The 19226-nt window shown below is 32.9% G+C and overlaps 3 protein-coding genes across 9 annotated transcripts; 1 reads left to right on the top strand and 2 right to left on the bottom strand.

The window, feature by feature from the left end:
* The first annotated feature begins 205 nt into the window (after positions 1-205).
* On the top strand, positions 206-4831 carry LOC126780466 (ras-related protein Rab-14). Of its 3 annotated transcripts, none has more exons than XM_050504980.1 (5): positions 206-317; positions 804-913; positions 1180-1360; positions 2745-2927; positions 3359-4831. In XM_050504980.1, the coding sequence occupies exons 2-5, from the start codon at positions 808-810 to the stop codon at positions 3528-3530; spliced, it is 642 nt and encodes a 213-aa protein (XP_050360937.1). In that variant the 5' UTR covers positions 206-317; positions 804-807; the 3' UTR covers positions 3531-4831. The 3 variants fall into 3 exon arrangements, with proteins under 3 accessions (XP_050360937.1, XP_050360928.1, XP_050360946.1); XM_050504971.1 differs by having other exon boundaries at positions 222-416; XM_050504989.1 differs by lacking the exon at positions 206-317 and adding an exon at positions 507-525.
* Positions 4832-5165: 334 nt separating this feature from the next.
* On the bottom strand, positions 5166-11656 carry LOC126780330 (carnitine O-acetyltransferase-like). 4 transcript variants are annotated; one of them, XM_050504744.1, is made up of 13 exons: positions 11544-11656; positions 10991-11020; positions 10660-10899; positions 10114-10325; positions 9815-9965; positions 9196-9370; positions 8883-9067; positions 8348-8448; positions 7956-8075; positions 7381-7503; positions 6891-7089; positions 6615-6752; positions 5166-6533 (listed from the first exon to the last, which is right to left on the bottom strand). In XM_050504744.1, exons 2-13 carry the CDS (start codon positions 11009-11011, stop codon positions 6318-6320), a joined length of 1881 nt encoding a protein of 626 aa, XP_050360701.1. In that variant the 5' UTR covers positions 11012-11020; positions 11544-11656; the 3' UTR covers positions 5166-6317. The 4 variants fall into 4 exon arrangements, with proteins under 4 accessions (XP_050360701.1, XP_050360673.1, XP_050360691.1 ...); XM_050504716.1 differs by having other exon boundaries at positions 11255-11649; XM_050504734.1 differs by having other exon boundaries at positions 11394-11648.
* Positions 11657-12721: 1065 nt separating this feature from the next.
* LOC126780318 (kinesin-associated protein 3) lies at positions 12722-18822 on the bottom strand. Of its 2 annotated transcripts, none has more exons than XM_050504698.1 (12): positions 18719-18822; positions 18394-18577; positions 17598-17836; positions 16935-17499; positions 16752-16852; positions 16282-16524; positions 16029-16203; positions 15707-15934; positions 15515-15633; positions 15112-15256; positions 14121-14193; positions 12722-13675 (listed from the first exon to the last, which is right to left on the bottom strand). In XM_050504698.1, the coding sequence occupies exons 2-12, from the start codon at positions 18548-18550 to the stop codon at positions 13564-13566; spliced, it is 2157 nt and encodes a 718-aa protein (XP_050360655.1). In that variant the 5' UTR covers positions 18551-18577; positions 18719-18822; the 3' UTR covers positions 12722-13563. The 2 variants fall into 2 exon arrangements, with proteins under 2 accessions (XP_050360655.1, XP_050360663.1); XM_050504706.1 differs by having other exon boundaries at positions 18643-18751.
* Positions 18823-19226: the final 404 nt, after the last annotated feature.

The following is a 19226-nucleotide window of genomic DNA, read 5'->3' as shown; positions in this document are numbered from 1 at the left end:
TTCGCTCTCTCGCCTTGAAATTAATATCTTTGTTAAAATTGCTTAAGTATATAGCTATTCATTAATTTAAACTGTGATTTATTTATATATATATCTTTATAAATAATTATAAAATTTTATTTTATATTTTTGAAATTTGATTTGTTATCTACTTTATTTTTGATCTATTACAGCTACTAATTTTATGAAGGCTATTCGCTATATTATCTACATTGTGTGTGACTAATTGAGTAGGTATAGAGATTCTGAAAGTGAAAAATAAACCTAAACAAAAAGGTCTAATTAAGTTTGTAAAGTCTTTGATAATACACATTCTAGTAAGTTTTTATTGAAGCTTTAATATTTCCTTCTGTAAGCGTCCCTTATTTAAATATTGGCGACAAATTGAGAGTGAGAACGCCTTTATTTATATAAAAGTTAGTATATTCGTCAGCACCAACATTTTGTTTTAAAATGTTGCGTATAACGTCTTAAGAAATATTAATAGTGAAAAGAATTCAACTTAATATTTCACTAACTATATCAGTAAGTCAACAAAAGTAATAAGTTATAAACATACACTACGATCTATTGTTTTCAGGTTCATTTGTGTCAGTCAGTCAGTGATTGAATATAGCATGAATCGTTTTGCTGGCGATCTTTCCATCAAATTTAATTATACCTTACCTTTTTTATATATTTAGTTACAAAAAGAATAAACTTATTACTTAACTTGACTATATTACAGATTACTTTTTTATTACTACTAGTATTCTATTTTAGTTATATTATATTTCTATTTTAGTGTATTTCCTTTTTTTTAGCGAAATGACGTCCGGACCTTATAATTACTCATATATATTTAAATATATAATCATTGGTGATATGGGGGTTGGAAAGTCATGCCTTTTACACCAATTTACAGAGAAAAAATGTAAGTAAATACTATTCTAATTGTTGTTTACTTAAGTTATTTGCACAACATAGTCATAGACACACAGGGTTTGATCAAATGCTTGCTTTGAACACAGTGATGAATAAAATGTTCAAATGTGTTCTATTCATGTTTAACACATACTTTACTTAGTTTATTGGATTTATAACCATGATATAATTATAATAATATATAATACACAACTTTCTACAACTATTATAATAAACATAAAAGGACAAAAACTTAAATCAAAACCCTTGTTACAGTTATGGCTGATTGTCCTCACACAATTGGTGTAGAATTTGGTACTCGAATAATTGAAGTTGCTGGTCAAAAAATAAAGCTACAGATTTGGGATACAGCTGGACAGGAAAGGTTCAGAGCAGTAACACGTTCTTACTACAGAGGAGCAGCTGGTGCTCTGATGGTGTATGATATAACAAGAAGGTATTACGAAATAAAATTTATAATCAAATTATAGAGACTAGAATTTAACATTGTACAATTGAGTATTAGAATTGCAGCAAATATTTCATCAATCATTTCGTCTATGGGTAATGTTGAATTGATTTGATATGTTCTTTAGTGAAAATGATAAGTATAAGAAAATTTAACTCATCAATGATAATAACTTACTCATAAGAACAGGTACTTAAAACAAAAATGTATACAAACAATAAGTAATAAAATATGAATTAATTAGATGACTGATAAAAGCTAAATTTCTAATTTTGAACTATATACTTTATTTAGAAAAGCATGAGATGGCCCAGTGGTAAGAATGTGTAAATCTTAACCAATGATCGTAGGTTCAAACACGGACAAGCACCACTGAATTTTCATGTGCTTAATTTGTGGTTATAATTCATTTCGTGCTTAACGGTGAAGGAAAATATTGTGAGAAAACCTGCATGTGTCTAATTTCATTGAAATTCTGCCATATGTGTATTCCACTAACCTGCATTGGAGCAGCGTGGTGGAATAAGCTCCAAACCTTCTCCTCAAAAAGGGAAAGGAGGTCTTAGCCCAGCAATGGGACATTCACAGGCTGTTTTACTGTACTTTATTTGGAAGTTATTTGGTCTTCTAATACTTGAAACTGTGACATATGAAGGAATATGGTAATAAGTGTAATGTATATTGAGTTTGTTGATAATATCTTTAAGAAAGAAGACATTATGTTTTTTCACATCTATGTATGTAATTGTGTTGTTTTTTTACATCTTCAATTCAAATTAAATGGTATTAATTGAGTATTAAGAATATTAAAAAATCTGTGAAGTGCTTATTTTAATTGTATACAGTTTTTTTTGTGTCTGTGCCATTTTTTATATGTTGGTTAATTTGTACAATTCTAATATATTAAATACATATTATAAATCTTGTTCAACATATTACATAGTTACATCTATTTTAACATTATTTTTACTTAGTAAATTATAATTTTTGTGTATTATATTGATATCTGTGGATCGCACTCACTGGAGTAAAATAAATGTTTTTAGTTGGGCTCAATATAGATACACTTTGATACTACATTGAATTTTTGTAAGAGATAGCCAGATTAGTAAAAGAATGAATGAGACTGAGTACAAAGATAATGTTTGTAAATTCATTTTAAATAATATGCAAGCACTGCTATGGTTACATCATTCTTACATAAGGCTTTGTGGTATTAATAAGACATTGGCTATTTTGAGCCAAGATAGTTGGTAGAAAACATTGGTAGTCCCGTAAATTTATTGTTCCAACAAAATTAATATTTTAAATGCTTGGGGCATATAATAATAAAATGTATAAGTCAATTTTATGTAGTATTAAAATATTACAGATCAACCTACAATCATCTAAGTAGCTGGCTTACAGATACTCGCAACTTGACGAATCCAAGCACAGTGATTTTTCTTATTGGAAATAAGTCTGATTTAGACGGCCAAAGAGATGTTACTTACGAAGAAGCCAAACAGTTTGCTGATGAAAATGGATTAATGTTTGTTGAAGCTAGTGCTAAAACGTAAGTTTCGTGTCAATATGGTTATATACATACTATACATTTCTTATTTTTTTTTTACTTAAAAATTTTAACTTAGATCTAACTATAAAAGATGTATGTTTTTGTCATTAATTTGATGTTTTCCTTATAGTTTATTCTTCTCGTATTACTGATATTCACCGTGGGCATTAATATTTTTAACATTATTTGAATAAAACTATTTTAAAAAATTTAGAAATAAGGATGGACTATTTATAAATAGATATTCAAATATGATTATTGATAAACATCTTAAGATTTAATACAGAGTAATTTAATTTTGAGTCAACGATTTATTTTATTAAATGAAATAATTTTTAGTATTTGTTACTTGCAATAGAAGAAAATAAACATCCAGAGGAATACTTATAGATTTTAGTCTTAGTTTAAAGATAACGTTTGCAAATCAACAGGGGTCAGAATGTCGAGGAGGCGTTTCTCGAAACGGCGAAGAAAATTTATCAAAGTATCCAGGACGGGCGGCTTGACCTGAACGCGGCAGAGTCGGGCGTGCAGCACAAGCCGGCGTCGCCCGGACGCCCCCTGGCCGCGCCGCCCGCCGCGCGCGACCATTGCGCCTGTTAACTCGCCCGCACGCCCTTCGAATAGTGAATAAACGCTGTAATTATCTTCAATGAAATTATTTTTGACAAATGCGGTAGCGATAAACGCCTGTATCGCGACTATTTTCGTGCCGGTAGGCGTGGCTAGGGAAGCGACTTCTGTCGTCGAGGTCGGTTCTAATAAGCATTTTAAAACTGCACACTAATTGAAATAAATTTAATAAAATTATCTGACATATCACTGCTGCGTGATGGTCTCCTCTGCTGTAGCGGTAATTGATTTTACATTTAAACAGTTTCCCTCTAGGTGAATAATGAAATCACAAATTTAAACTTCAAATAAGATTCTTAGCTGCATTTTCATGCCAGCCATGAGGCCATCTTGAATGCAGTGTAATGTTTTGTAATTTTAATTGGTCTTTAATTACAAGCAGTCGAACATATTATAGGTATATAGGCTCATAATAAAATAATAGTTGACGTTAAAACAGACTAATTATCCTAGCTTCGCCTATGTTTGTGCCGATTGTATATATATCTGTACGCAAATTTCGTTCTTATTTATACTGTATTTAAAATTATTAATATTTATATTATGGAAAATATTGTTTGAAAAGAGCACTATAATCTCATTTACATTCCACACAATTGGGTTCATGGAATTTATAATTATACATATAGGGTAAGTGACATGTTAGGATTGTAGTGAATTCCGTTAAAGATTGCACTTATAAGAATCATATTGGTTGGAATGAGTTAATGCAAACAATGCAGGTAGTCAATGTATAACAGTGTAATAAATATAAAGTAAATAAATAAAAACATTTTAACAATTATGGAATAATTATTTTAACTAAAACTGAATTACATATATACAAAAGTATTATTATTCAAATGATGTATTAATATATGTTTAATCATTTTCCGATTTTATTATTTAGAAGGCTCTTTAGGATTACAATGTCAATAAATATCTCAGATATTTAATATATTTCCGAACAATTAAATAAAAGTTATTTTTCTAATTTTCTTATATGGTACGTTATTAATGATCATGACACCTAAATATTATTGGTAGTTTTAAAATAACGAATGAAGCATACTATGGGCGGAATAAACAGTTAAAACATTTTTAAGTCAATGCTATTAATTAGTTTGGTCATATTATTATAAAATAAAGTTAGGAAAATTAATACATCTCCGACTATATATAATTTTTTTTCATGAAAATTTAATAAATATATTTATAAAACAATCTTTGCTGATTTAATTATGTATTAAGAAATACTGAGTTTTAACGCTAGTTGATTGCAATTACATAAAAAAACCACCAGTAAATGTTAATCTGCCAAATTATCTAGGTCTTCATTGATTTATTTATTTGAAAGTAAAATAATAGATACACTTAAATAAACCTTTGAGTACTTTTGAGCGGAGAAATCGAAGGCTAAATCTTCATGTCAAGGTTAACAATATTGTTAGAAGTTGGACTGGATACACATTTTTTGTCACTAATATTAAAGCTTTTTGCTAAAGTAATTCACCGCTAACCGAAGATGTTAGTCCTCACATGCTTAATACTTTTTTGGCATCGATTTTAATTATAAATTTACATGATTTGCAGTTTTCAATTCTAAAACATTATTTTAGTGGAGCCGACAACGAACCAATAGGTGCAGATGAGGGTTAATTTTATGTGCAAACAATACCTTTTTCACATGTTCCGATAGTGATTACTTTTTGTTCTGTTTTCTATTCTAAGTGAAAATTTGTCATATCGGCGGATATGGTTTAATATTTTGTTAATTGTTTGAATAAGCGTATCAAATAATGTCACTATATATTTTGTGAGGTAAATCTGAGAATACTATTGTTAATAAATTAATGTTGTCTTCTGATGTTTCTATTGCTTTTGTATCTTAAGTAATTGAATAAATGTTAAATATGTTATTTTTAATCAAATGAATTATAATTTATTGCAATTTAAGTTTTATTTTATTACATCATATTATAGACTATCAAGTATAAACCCGTTTTATTTCTTACAACAAACAAAAGGCTTACTTATGAATCATGAATACTCTTATCGAAATATGGAATCAAATTGTTTTCCATTCAGTAGCCAGAAATAATTCCTACTTTCTAAATGTAAGTAGAAAAAAAATAATAGTTTTTGATTATTTTTTTTTAATACTTTATTGCACAAGACAAATATATTTTGTATAAAGGCAGGCTTAATATACATTTTTTTTTTAATTGAGTAATTGTCTGTCTACTTTCTAATTAATTATTTTGTTGGAAGTGGTTTGCTCGTAGAATAATTTAAGAAAAGCAGTTAATTTATATATTTTTACTTAAAACAAAATATATGCGCTTTATTGAAATTATATAAATAAAACTTGTTGAATCAACTTAAATACATACACAATGTTTTAATAGGAAATATTTTATTTTGGTATTTATGGTCACGAAAATAAAACCAGGGACGATCATGTTTTCTGATTAAAATACATAAAGTGGTATTTTTTTTGTCGTTTCATTTGCCGATTTTCGCAGACATACCATATTTTTAAATGTATAATATAAAATTATTTAATAAAATATATAGCAAACTCACAAAATTTATAAAATATATTGTAGAATGTTTTTTCTTCAAATATGTTGGTATCTTTCTTGAATGTAATATATTTACAATATAACACTTAGTCTTCGGTATAGTTTATTAACAATTTATAAACCTCTTACGTTATTAAAGTAGTACTTTAAAAAAGAGAATGCAAGCGAGCCCGTCACCACAGCGATAGTGCGCTCAGAGCTTGCTTTGCGTGGCGCGCAGCAGCACGTCGTGCATGTCCGCGAGCGCGTGCTCCAGCGCGGCGCGGTAGTTCGCGCTGGCGGTGTCGGGGTGCGCCGCGAAGGCCGCGGTGGCGAAGTTGACGTCGTTGTCGCGCGGGTTGTAGCACGTCGCGTACCCATCAGCCACCAGCGGCCCGTAGCACATGAAGCCGTCGCACCTGCACGCCACCTGCGTCATACGGCCATCCGCCCGGATATATTAGTGTGAGTCGATCGCGAGCGCCGCACCCTATTTAGATTATTTTATTACCTGGCTCGTGGAAATTCTCATGTGAGCGCTGCGCATGTATCCTTGGTCGGAATATATTTTCGGTAATTCGATTCCATTTTCGATCGCTGTCAACTTCAATCCCAGTAAATGTCTGTCGACACCAAAACCTTGTAATGCCTGTGGAAAATAATGTATTGTTACTCTAACAAGTTTAGCTTAAATGAATTACGTACGTGATACGTCGAGCATGGCGCGCGTGAACTGCACGGACTCCGACGAGCACGAGTACCGGTACTTGTACCCTGTATCCCGTACCTGCACGGTGTAGTCCTTGTGAGCCTTGACAGCGCCGTGCATGGCGGCGAGCTTGTCGCGCGGCGCGGCGCGCGCGTCGAGCATGGCGCGCGCGAACTGCACGGACTCCGGCGAGCACGAGCGGATGGTCTCCGTGCGCCCGCCCGCGTACATGCGCGTCGCGGCGGACTCGTAGTGAGCGCCCGGCGTGCCGTGTAGTCTACGCCGCGTTTTAATTGGATAGGTTCAATTACTTAAACTTAGTACTTAATCAAAATAATATAGGAAAAAATAAATAAAGTACATACAATTTGTTATTAATTAATTAAAAGGTAGAAAATATTGTGAGAGCGTCCTTATGATAATGTGTTAATTCATATGAAACAACTATTTGTCACTGAAAATTTAACGTTGTGAACTGCCGGCGCGTTACTGTAATTCTCAGACTCGTTAGGAGTAAATCGAAAACCAAAAAAATATTATCTCTTATAGTTTATAAATAATATCATACTTGTAAAAAGCGTATTGCATAGCCATCTGGAGATAGCTGTCAGGGCTCATTTTGTGCGACTTGATGAAGTTCTTGCCGTATCTGTCGAACTTGAAGCAATTTAAGTCTAGATCCGCAACTAACCTGTAACAAAACATAAAATATTTCCGTAATGCATACAAATGTAAAATATATTATTTGCTGGCTCACCGCGTCAATGGGACGATAGCAATACAGTGTGATATTTAATTTGGTATACGTGGTACGTGCAGACGTTGGATCTGTGTCTAAACTTATTTCTGTCGCGGTACTCCGGTTAATCCAATAACGAGAGGGAAGGAATGCATAATATAATTCACCTGTGATTCTGTGCTTGCGCACACAATAGTGCACTGTAATAATCTCCTGCGCTACTCTTAATTTAGAATAGCTGCTTTCATGGAAATCATTTAGAAGAACATCATAATCATCCCACTACAGCAAGAAATATCTGTTTTATTCACAAATCACTATCATAAAGATATAAAAATGCGCCAGTATAGGCACAAAATGTAGAATCGTTGTAATTGCACTAGTAAACATACAAAGTTACATACTTGTCCAAGTTAGATTTTGCTGTCGCTATCATCTCCGCAACTTCTCCGTTAACGTTGAATGTTAGTCGGATTGGATCCTTCGGACTCGAAGACGACGTTTCAACTGGTTTATCTTGCTCTCTAAATAAATGATAAAAGTTATACCTATTAATATTATTTTTAAAAGCATTATGTTTATGTATTTATACAATCACATAAAAACGAAAAATAACTGGAGCGTATTTTAGTATCATTTGTATGTATAATCTAAATGGTAAAGACAGTGTATGTATGTGTTCATTCATTCCATTTTACGGTAGCCACTAGCCACACCACAGTATATAAATATTGGACACCTTATATTTGTCTTTGATACAATAAAATATAAAACAATGTGTACAATATACACTTACATATACTTAATAATGAAATCAGTTAGTACAGCTATCGGTTGTCCTTCAGCTGGGGAATGTTCGTACGTGAGGCCTGTGATGCCGTCAGCTCCGACGATGAACTAAGGTTTTGCAATGTTTTCAGATTCATAAAATAGTAACAAGATTAGTTGAAAGTTCAATAACATTTTATTATACCGTATTAATACCATACTAAATAGTCAGTCTAGTTACGTATAATCATAATGATGTCCTCCTGACCGATATCAGCCACGGCAGCCAAATCCAAGAGAGATTAGGTAATTGCGCAGAACATATTATGGTGCACCAGGACCAAAGTACCTTCCGAGGTACGAGAGTGCATACACTTCTAACTTCCAGACTCCGGGCTGCTACTGAGAATCTTCGACAGTAAAACCCAATAACTTTTTATCGGTCCGACTTATGGTTTGAACCCAGGAGTTCAGAATTTACGGCCTTGTAGTGTGTCATATGAATAATTGCTACCATCAACCGTTATTATCATTATTATAATTACAGGACGGCCTTCGTGTACCTGTACAGTCTTGTCGAACCAGCGGTTGGCGCCGTTGCTGCGCGAGCCGCCGCCGTGTATGGTCTGCGCGGCGGCCAGCGTGCGGCGCGCGTCGTCCTGCAGGCGCCACACACCCGTCGCGCCGTCCAGGCACAGCACCGCCAGGCTCGTCTCGACATCCAATAGCGAATCTCTGTTCACTTTATCTAAAAAACATTGTTACTCTTAGTCGTTTGTGTTGCGTGTGACATTCGATATGTATATTATAAAGTCCACAATAATTTTATGTAATTTCTACTCTATGACGACTTTGATTAGATAAATTTAATCTCACCTTTACTAAGCAGCTGATAAGCCTTTGCCCAGTTATCTCTATTTTCGGAGGTGAGAATACCAATTGCATCACTAGCTGTAGATGACGACGAATCCACTACTTTCTTTAAAATTTGAGCAATTTGATCTTCATTTAAACGTTTGCCGTCATTGCCCCAAAGTTCGACACGGAAAATCTGCAAATATTTAATATTAAAACTTGAGTATACAAAGCTGAGATGGCCTAGTGACTATGAGTTAGGCATAACTGATTTTTCATGTGCTTAATGTATTTCTATAATTCATCTCGCGCTTGACGGTGAAGGAAAACATCGTGAGGAAACATGTGTCTAATTTCATTGAAATTCTCCCACTTGTGTGTGTGGAATATGCTCCAAACCTGAAGTGATAGTTCAAAGCAATTAATAGCTCAATGGTTAACATTCTGCCTAGCAATATCAGTGATAGGTTCAATCCGGACCCTTTTTAACCCTTTTGTATCACATGAGCTTTAATTATTGTGGAAAATAGCAATTTTATTAATTTCTACAAAATAGATAAACATTGTTGCATTATTTTATAAGATATTGTTTGCAAAATAAAACACTGAATTCTCAATTATAATTATAAAAATATCTTACATGGTTATTATGTATTACAGTTACATGTTTAGAATCATTGAAAGATAATTTGTCTCGTTTTTCAACTGGTATGCGGCAAGTCCCAAATATCTTTTTATATTGTGACATATCCAGGGGACTTTTTCCCATCATTTCAACTGGAATTTTATCACTAAAAATTAAAAAAACGTAATATAAAATTTATAGGAGATATAATTTATATTTTATAATCTCTCTGTATTAATTATTTTCAATGGCTTCTATTATTATAAAAACACTTGTTCATTTGTAGGCAAAATATATAAGTAGAAGAAACTTACTTGTCTATTAAAGCCTTATAATCTAAGGCAGCTAATAAGGTTTTGGCTGCATACTTTAATTGGTCTTGTTGGTTGTTAAATTTACGGAAAGGAAAAACTAGGCCTGGGCTAGAAAATACTACAACAGGGTCACGATACTCTAAGTATGCTGTATTAAGCCACCAATTTTCAAGCCAGTTTTCATGTTGTTCAGCTCTCTTTTCTAAGAGACTCTGAAAAAAATATTAAAAATGCAATGGCTTTCAGAAATTATTATTTAATTTTTAAAAGGATTGTTTGTATTTTCTAATAAACAAAAGTTACTACAATTTTTTAGTTTGGTGATACTACAATATACCTAATTTAATTTAAAAAATAACTAATACCTATCTATAAAAAATTCAATGTAGAAAGTAAAATCACTTTTTGAGTTTAAATTTATTTAACGTAAGTGACACATAGCCTTATCTTAGTAACATTGGTATTATATATTTAGTAATATGAAGTAATTTAACTTTATTTCCTTAAAGAATATTATTATTGTAAATAATATTTTTTATGATTTACCTGTAATTTTTGCCCCATACCACTTTCAAATTCTTTGACAAGATTACAAGTTGTATTAAATTCTGCATCATTTAAAAAGGGTTGGACTGTTTTCAGATATTTACTGAGGGTGTCTCCAAGTTTCGGCACTGGTAGCCTTGGTAAACTTTGCACCTTACTTGAAGGTTTTGTTGATGTGTAATTGCGTTTTACATGAAAAGAACTTGCATATGGTTCTAAAAGGCAACTCTTCAAGGAAGACTATAAGAAAAATAATATTATTTAGTTTGTGTGGTTTAAATGTTTATGACTAAAATACATCTTTGTTACATTTTTGACTAATCCTACTTACTAATCTCAGTCCACGAAGCATGTTAAAATCCTGTAAGATAAGAAAAATTTTAAAAATAGGTAAGTATAAAATAAGTATTCAAATAAATAAAATAAGAAAAACATGTAAATTAAAAAATAAGAAAAATGTATAAAATAAAACTAGTGATCAGAAATATATAATTTTATGATTATTTATTTATTCACTCTTAGCTTATCTAAGATATTTTCGGTTCAAAAGTATGATATTTTGAATGCAGGTAACATAAAATTTATGTAAACTTACTTCGTACTCGAGATTGGACTTTTGAACTTGGCTATTGATAGACATGAAAGTAACTTCACTAAAAAGATATGTTATCAAAACGCCGATCGCATGCGATATAGAAAAGTGAAAGGAATCTGGTAGGGTAAGTAATACACACGTAAAATGTCGCCTGCCATTCACTTACTAGTTTCACACGACCGGTTCTTTTAACTTTGATACATGTAAACTGTATGAAAAGGTAGTTCGTAAATATCGAATTTATACAAGCATAAATTTTTTAGGTCAGTTCATTTAATTATTATTATACCTATTGTATACATTAATTACGGAAAACACAACTACTAGGTCGACACAAACTATGAGAAGTGCAAACTGCTAACGATAACATAAGTATTCATATCATTCCATCTTAATGTTGTAATCCTGTTAAGAGCTGTCAAGTGTCAACTGTCAACGTATACTGCCAACTGTCAACCAATACTACCAACTGTAGACAGAAAAACGTAGACAGAGAAACAAATAGACCAAGGTGCCGTGAAACCGCGATTGAAACAGATAGTTTGTCAATGTGTGCATATAATGTTGCCATAGTAACTGCATACCCTGTTTTGGAGGATACATTATTTTCAGGATTTAAAACAAAACGAGATATTATTTGTTTTATCTATTTAGGATTAACAACATGACATACAGTAATAATTGTATACATTAAAGCCTTTTCTTTACTATACGCTACATATACATTACTATACATACATTGTAGCCATTAAATCATGACCGCGAAGAATGTGGCAAGAATGCTGGCAGCATTGCCTCTTCAAACGCCCTCTGGGCGAAAAATGAACCAGCCCTCCTGTCACCTCAGAATAAGAATACTGGCACCATATAAAGCTATAGACTTCCAAAAGTTATTAGAGCAGGATAGATAAATTAACAATAAAGAAAAACTTCCGCTTCGCAGTTAGTCGTCCAAAATAATTTAAAGATACTTTTAAAATAAGCATAAAATAAAACGATAGAAAGATAGAGAAACTATATGATAAAATTTTGGCGTATTTATTTTTCGATACAGCTGTTATTTTAGGTTATGCTTTCAAAATTTAAAAATAATAGTTTAAGTTTTTAATACAGTACTATCACACTCGGCTCATATCATACCCCGTATCGTTAGCGCCATTCCAGAAGGTTTTTGAACTGTTATTTACTGCTCACAGCTGGACACTTGCAGCCCCATAAAAGATATTCCTCTTTACCTATACGTTCCATAATTTATATATTATAATTACATGCTCTTTGCTAATACAGCTGCTAATCTCCAGTGGCGGATAGTTCTTGATTAATAAAATAACACATTTTTTATGATACAACACGATTACTATATTATATTTAATGTTAAGCAAAGGTGGTAAAAAATTAAAGAGCTATCCAGTATTAATACATATTTATTTGAAGTTGAACAAAATATATGTATAGTATCAGATATTTACATAATTATGCATTTTTTCATAAAGCATATGATTTTAGGTTTTTAAGGTTTAAATAATTGTATTAGTAATATTTTTGATTTTTTTCTTTTATTTTCTGTTACAAAAAGGAACTTTTATTGCTCTAAAAGCATAACATCATTAATATTAGGACAATTAATTAATTTTAAGAGTTTAGTTTTATTAATAATCATACAAAATAATATCTGATACAAATAATTATAAAATATTTTTATTGTACTCGGCAATAAATATTTTAAGAACTCCTAATAAATACCGAGCTGTTAGTGTTTTGTGCGACAGAGATAACGCTCTTTTTTTTTTTTATATTCGCCGGGAGGGCAAATGACTCTACTCCACCTGTTGGTAAGTGGTAGTAGAGTCCAAACGCGACGACGGCCAGTACAGACGGGAAAAACGTTCTGCACTAGCCGCCTTCGCCTTGCCGGCCCGCAAGATGCCTCTTCACGCCTCGTTTGAAGGAACCCGGGTTGTAAGAGGAGGGGAACACGTGAGCTGGTAAGGAATTCCATTTTTTGGAAGTGCGACAAAGAAAGGAGTTGCCAAATTTCTTTGTTCGCGATGGAATTGATGTCACAGTTAGGCGGTGACATCGAGAACCAGACGAAGCCGAAATTAGTCGATTGTCTCTTTTCAATGGTCGATTACATTATTGCACATACTTATTGCCGGGTACTATTTAAAATTGTTATATAATATATAAGTATTTAAATAATTTAAAAACTCACCATTTAAAAGAGATCTAGTTAAAAATCTAAACGAATCAAGCAAATAGAAATATATCGTTACCATTCCAATATTGTTTTTATAGCGACAATTATGTTAGGCGAATACATTAAGCTTTTTAGTGAATTGCATGTCGTCTTCTGACGTTTTTCCTGATAACGAATCCGATAGTCCTAATAATTCGTCACTTTGTCCATCTTGAGTATTTCTATAAAAAATATAACAAATAAAAATATATATATAAAAAAAAAAAGAAAGGCGCGCCTATATTTAAATTATTATTTGTTTTTCATTATAATGAAAATAAGGAGCTATTATAAGTATTTACACAACTGAAATAGTTTAACGTGTAATATAGTTATATTAAACTATTTAACCTATATAAATGTTATATTTAACGTTTGTTATACGCCTAAACGTACCATACCTAATGAGTGTTTATTTTAGTATTCATTATGATGGACAAAAATTAAGTGCTAGATTTTTGTTACTTGTGGTTATGAAGTTACCAGAATCCGTCACTTTCTCATTGTTAACATTTTCATTTACTAGGTCTATTAAAGACACAGCCCACTTAAGACGGAATATATATTTTGAACATAATATTATTCTTTTTTATAATGAAAGAACCACTACAAAAAATGATACTTTACCGGCTGTTCGCTCGATTAAAGTCAGCCTCTCCAGAAAAACTGTCTGAATCGTCGTTAAGTGATATTTGGGAATCTGTAAAAATGTACAGATCTATGAATAAATCCATACTTGAAGGTAATACAGTAAACGTTAAATTAATTTTAAAAATTAGTTGCCTAAATGAAACCGATATTTTTTTCTGGGTAAAAGTTATATTTATATTGAGTCTACACTAATATTATAAAAAGTTTTTTTTTTATGAAATATATAATCGGACTGGCAAATGGTCCACCCAGTGATAAGTGGTCACAACCGCTCATAGATTGCCCATGTATGTGCACTGTAATAAATATTAACTGTATCTTACATTGCACCACCAACCTTGAGAGCTAACATGTCATGCCTGAATACCTGTAGTTACACTAGCTCACTCATCCTTTAAACCGGAACATAACAATACTAAGTCTTGCTGTTTAGCGGTAGAATATCTAATGAGTGGGTGATAACAACTAAGATAGGCTTGCAAAGCCCTACACCAGTAAAATAAAAATAAATAAATAATATTGGTTTGTTTGTATGTCCGTAAAATAAAGACTAAGTTTAGTCGGTAGAAAAATAATGTCAGTGTGTGTGTCATGTGCGGTTGAAACTGCAGGAGGCTGTTAGTGTTTTATAAAGATATAATATTATAATATGCTCATCGTTTTATACGTGTATAAAAATACAGGACTATACTATATTCCAAAAAAAACTTAGGAACAACGATGGAAAATAAAAGCTTGTTAAAATACAGACGTTTTTCAGGTATTCAAATTAAAAACAAATTCTATTTAAAAAAATTATAAGGGACATTTTTGTTTTCTATAATCTATGATCATGATCAACAAAAATGATTTTATTTGATTCTATGATCTATTAAGATGTTGTATTTATTGGGTTTGTGTATTTGTCGGATAGACAAACCGCACTAATACAATATTCAACTACAGATTTTTGTTCTGGAGTACGTACCCGAGGTGGTAAGGCGGTGTGTGGTAAGGTACTCGGCGGAGAGGTAGGGCGGCAGGTCGTCACTCGCGTCACCGGCACCGCTCTCTGCGCCCAGAGTCTCCACTACGGACAGCCACTGCCCGTTGTGGCACCGGAACCGCTCCAACTATTGGAGACACGGGCTTACTCACGTTAAGTCACATTAAAACTTTGTAAAGCCTGATACCGCCGCATATAATTTGCACTTATGGTGACGACACATGATAAAAATTACGATCCTAATTTAACAATTAATATTTAATAAAACTATTCAATGATTTGATTTTATATATGTTTAAAATATATACATTTATATAATAAATTAATGCTTATATAATAAATTAATGTAGTAACTTTCATTGATTTTCATACGACTCATACTCACTTTAATCCTCGCCGCCCATTCGTTTTGCATTTGAGAGATGATATCCAAACATGAATCACACATTTTTCTTATTTCCACATTTTTATCTTGCATGAGATCGATGAGGTACGCCGGAGCTTCTGCGAAACGAGAAATACGGTGAGCGCTAGTTTAGGAGCGAGCGAGGCCGCGCGTCGGGCGGAGGCTACGCACCGGTACTCGACACGAGGTACTGCGCGGCGCGCGGGTGCGACAGCAGCTGGCGGAAGGCGAACACGGTCTGCAGCACGTGGTCGTCGTCGGCCTGGCGCTGCCGCAGCGCCGCCACCAGCGCCTCGCCGCCCCCGGCCGTCACCAGCGCCGCCGCCGCGCGCTCCTCCGCGCCCACCGCGCCCGCCGCCACCACCGCCTCCAGCACGAGCTCCGGGTCGCGCTGGTTCGCTGTGGTCGTACATTATTACAAAAAAGTCTGGCCTTTTCGTATATAAGATTTTTGATATCATTAGAGTATCATGTCATGTCTTAAGAAACCGACCTGGATCTAATATCTTCAGGATGCACGGAATTAAGTTGTATCTTTCGACGACGGCAAATATATCGATATTGTTATTTAAGTTCAAAATGTTGCTCAGAGTTCCCATACATTCGATGACAAATTCTTCAGACGCCTCATCACTCGTAACCGCGCCAGCTATATCTCCAACGAATTCCTGAAACACGTCGTCTCCGTCAGCGATCGAAGTTATTCAACGCGAACGTTCGACGAGGCGCGGCGTCGGCGGACTAACCACGAAGAGCGGCTTGTTCTGGGGGTGGTGCGACAGGTTGCGGACGAGCTTCATGAGCACGGCGTTGCGGTGCCGGAAGGCGCGCGCCAGCAGCTCCCGCAGGCGGCCCTCGGCCGACATCTGCTGGGCGGCGCGCTCGCTCCACGACAGGTTGACGCATAGCGCCAGCAGCACGTCCGTCGTGCCCGGCCCGCTCTCGCAGCGAGCCTCGCTGTTCACGTTCAGCAGAAGCATGTCTGTCAACTGAAAGATTTAATAATGAAATGGGACAAGGATGTGAGCGAAGATCTTCGAGTGTATGCTTTATTTTCATTTATAAATAAAATCGTCAAAAAAAAAATCTGTTTATTTGAACTTCTTCGGAGAATTGCATGTGGCACTTAATTATTTGTTAACAATTGTTACTTTCAAGAATGAATTAATTATAGGTTGGTTAAAAAATTGTAAATTAGTTTGGTATTATTACTCACCAGTTTGACACAGTCCGATTGTGTAAACATTTGTTTGACGCGGTCATCCATACTGAGGTGGTAAAGAATTTTCATTGCTAAGTTTATGTGTTTATCGTCACCTTAAATATGAAATTGTATATATTTAATTTTCACACTCAATCATCTATTAATTTACATAATTTGCAATGTTTTATAACTTACTAGTAAATTGAATGAATTTTGGTAACAAATTTATTTTGATCATTTTATTTCGCAATTTTGTATCGAAGGTCAAATTAAAAAGTAGTTTTAAAGTAACATTCACCAAATCAGCATTAGGAGAATCTAACAAGGGAGCCAGTTTTTCAATTATTCCTTTGGAGGCCATTGCATTCTTATTTTCAACAAAAATTGATAACTTTTGTAAAAAGGAAACAATTAAAATCAGCAAGTCAATGTTTGAATGTCTTTCCATAGCTCCGATGAGCAAACCAACAATATCCTTCTTATGCATTTTTTCTTCTACTTTAACATTATCTGCTATGTTTAAAAGCATATAAAAAGCAACTCTAAGCAACTGTTCTTGTCTTTTAGATAAAGTTTTGAGTTTTCTCTTCATTTGTTCCTCATCACTCTTAGACAGGAATTCGTCTGATGCATGGCATAAATCTTCATGGTAACTAGAAACAATAGATCTAGTTTTTTGAATATTGACATCTGCAACTGCCCAGGTTCCAGATTTTGGACGTCGTTTCGGTTCTGGAATTCGACTCTTTGGCAATTCATTCTGAAAATTATAGTGTTAAATAGTCTAAATCTTTTTAGGTAATAAAGAAAGCCCATTTTTTAGCTAGATTATTAAATAAACATCTATGAGTTACTTGCCTTATCTGGTGTAAGAACTTGTTTTTTTCCTTCAACTTTTTCCTTCCATTGATCATATCGTTTAAGTTCATAATCAATAACATCCATACAAAGTGAGCCAATTTTGTACTGAATAATAACAGAATGAAACTCTATATATGTTGAGAAACAGAAAAATGTATAAACGATGTTTGTACTTAATTCAATACTACGTTTCCATTCTTCTCTTAAGACTCTAGAAAGAGCACTTAGCAGGGCTTCTGAAAATTATGATAATAGTATAGTTAATTGTTGCAAAATAAGTAGACTTCATAATCCTTTAGATGTAAATTGTTAGTAGTGTCTTTGCCAGTAAAATAAAATTCTGTTTAGGTATTATTCATATTTAAGACATTTGTGTTAGGTCATCTGGAACCATCCACCCATCACTTATTTAACTGCAATACAGCACTACCCAGTAACGTTATTTTCCAGTTTATCAGGTCATTGGCAATATCAGTTTATATTTCTTACAGCAAATGTCTATGGGTGGTGGTAAACTTTTACCGTCAGGTGGCCCATTGGTACTTCAGAAATAAACAAGATTACTGTGAATAAAAATTGCCTCTGAATTACTGTACAAAACAAAATACTTTCAATAACAAATTATGATTAAAACTTGCAAATATGAGTTAAATATAAAATAAAAATTCATTGATATATGATTTTTTATCACTGGAATATAAATACTGTAAGCTATAATTTTTAAATAAGTGTTATTAGTATGAAATGTCAATAAAGTGACATTATTGAACATTTAATATACAAATTTATTTACCATTTCTTGCCAATTCAATCAAATTGTCTGGGTTCCTAGCAAGTTGTAAAATTAAAGCAGATCCTTTAATTTTTTCTGGAATATCATCATAGAGTAGTTCAACATAATCATCAATATGATTTAAGATAGCAACTGGAACACTTTCTATTGGACTCATAGCAGATGTTTCTTAAAAAATTAAATTCTGGAATGAAATATTAATATAAAAAATTGAGAAGATAAGATAGCAAAATTAAAACAATTAGGAACCTTTAAATCTCATCAGTTATAAGTCTTTGGTCTAAGAATTAATCAACAAAATTTATAAAATATCGATTGTTCTAACAGTCTAAAAGAATGTTCTTCTATCTGTTCGTACGTTTGTTTCCTTTTGTATTAGTAATTTAATGGCCTTGTATCGCTATGCGCTAATCACTGTTATTCTATTGAGTTATTGACTAATATCATAGAGTATGAATTTTAAATGACAATTGAATTTAATCAGTGTTGCAATCTTTTAAATTGGCGGTCATAGGATGGGTAAATAAAAAATTGTATATATGCTTAAAACATCCTGTAATACAGCAAAAAAATTCGTATGGAAACGACCTGAATCGAACATCTGGCAAAATAAGCCCTAATTGACATTCATTTCAATCCTAGGACAAACCATTGGTAAAATATGCAGGCAGTATGTTATCATTCAAAATACTGTACAATATTGGCATATTTAAATAATAATATATAAAAATAAACTTAAAATAGAATATTTTAGATTTAGTTATTTATAGGTTTGATTTTTTAAAATTTATATATTAATAAAATTAAAATGAATAATAACAATTGTGTATCAA

The sequence above is a fragment of the Nymphalis io genome, chromosome 3 (genome assembly GCF_905147045.1).
Source record: "Nymphalis io chromosome 3, ilAglIoxx1.1, whole genome shotgun sequence".
In the NCBI taxonomy this organism is placed as follows: domain Eukaryota; kingdom Metazoa; phylum Arthropoda; class Insecta; order Lepidoptera; family Nymphalidae; genus Nymphalis; species Nymphalis io.
Note: the sequence above shows the minus strand (reverse complement) of the source record. Positions and strands in the feature narration are given on the sequence as shown.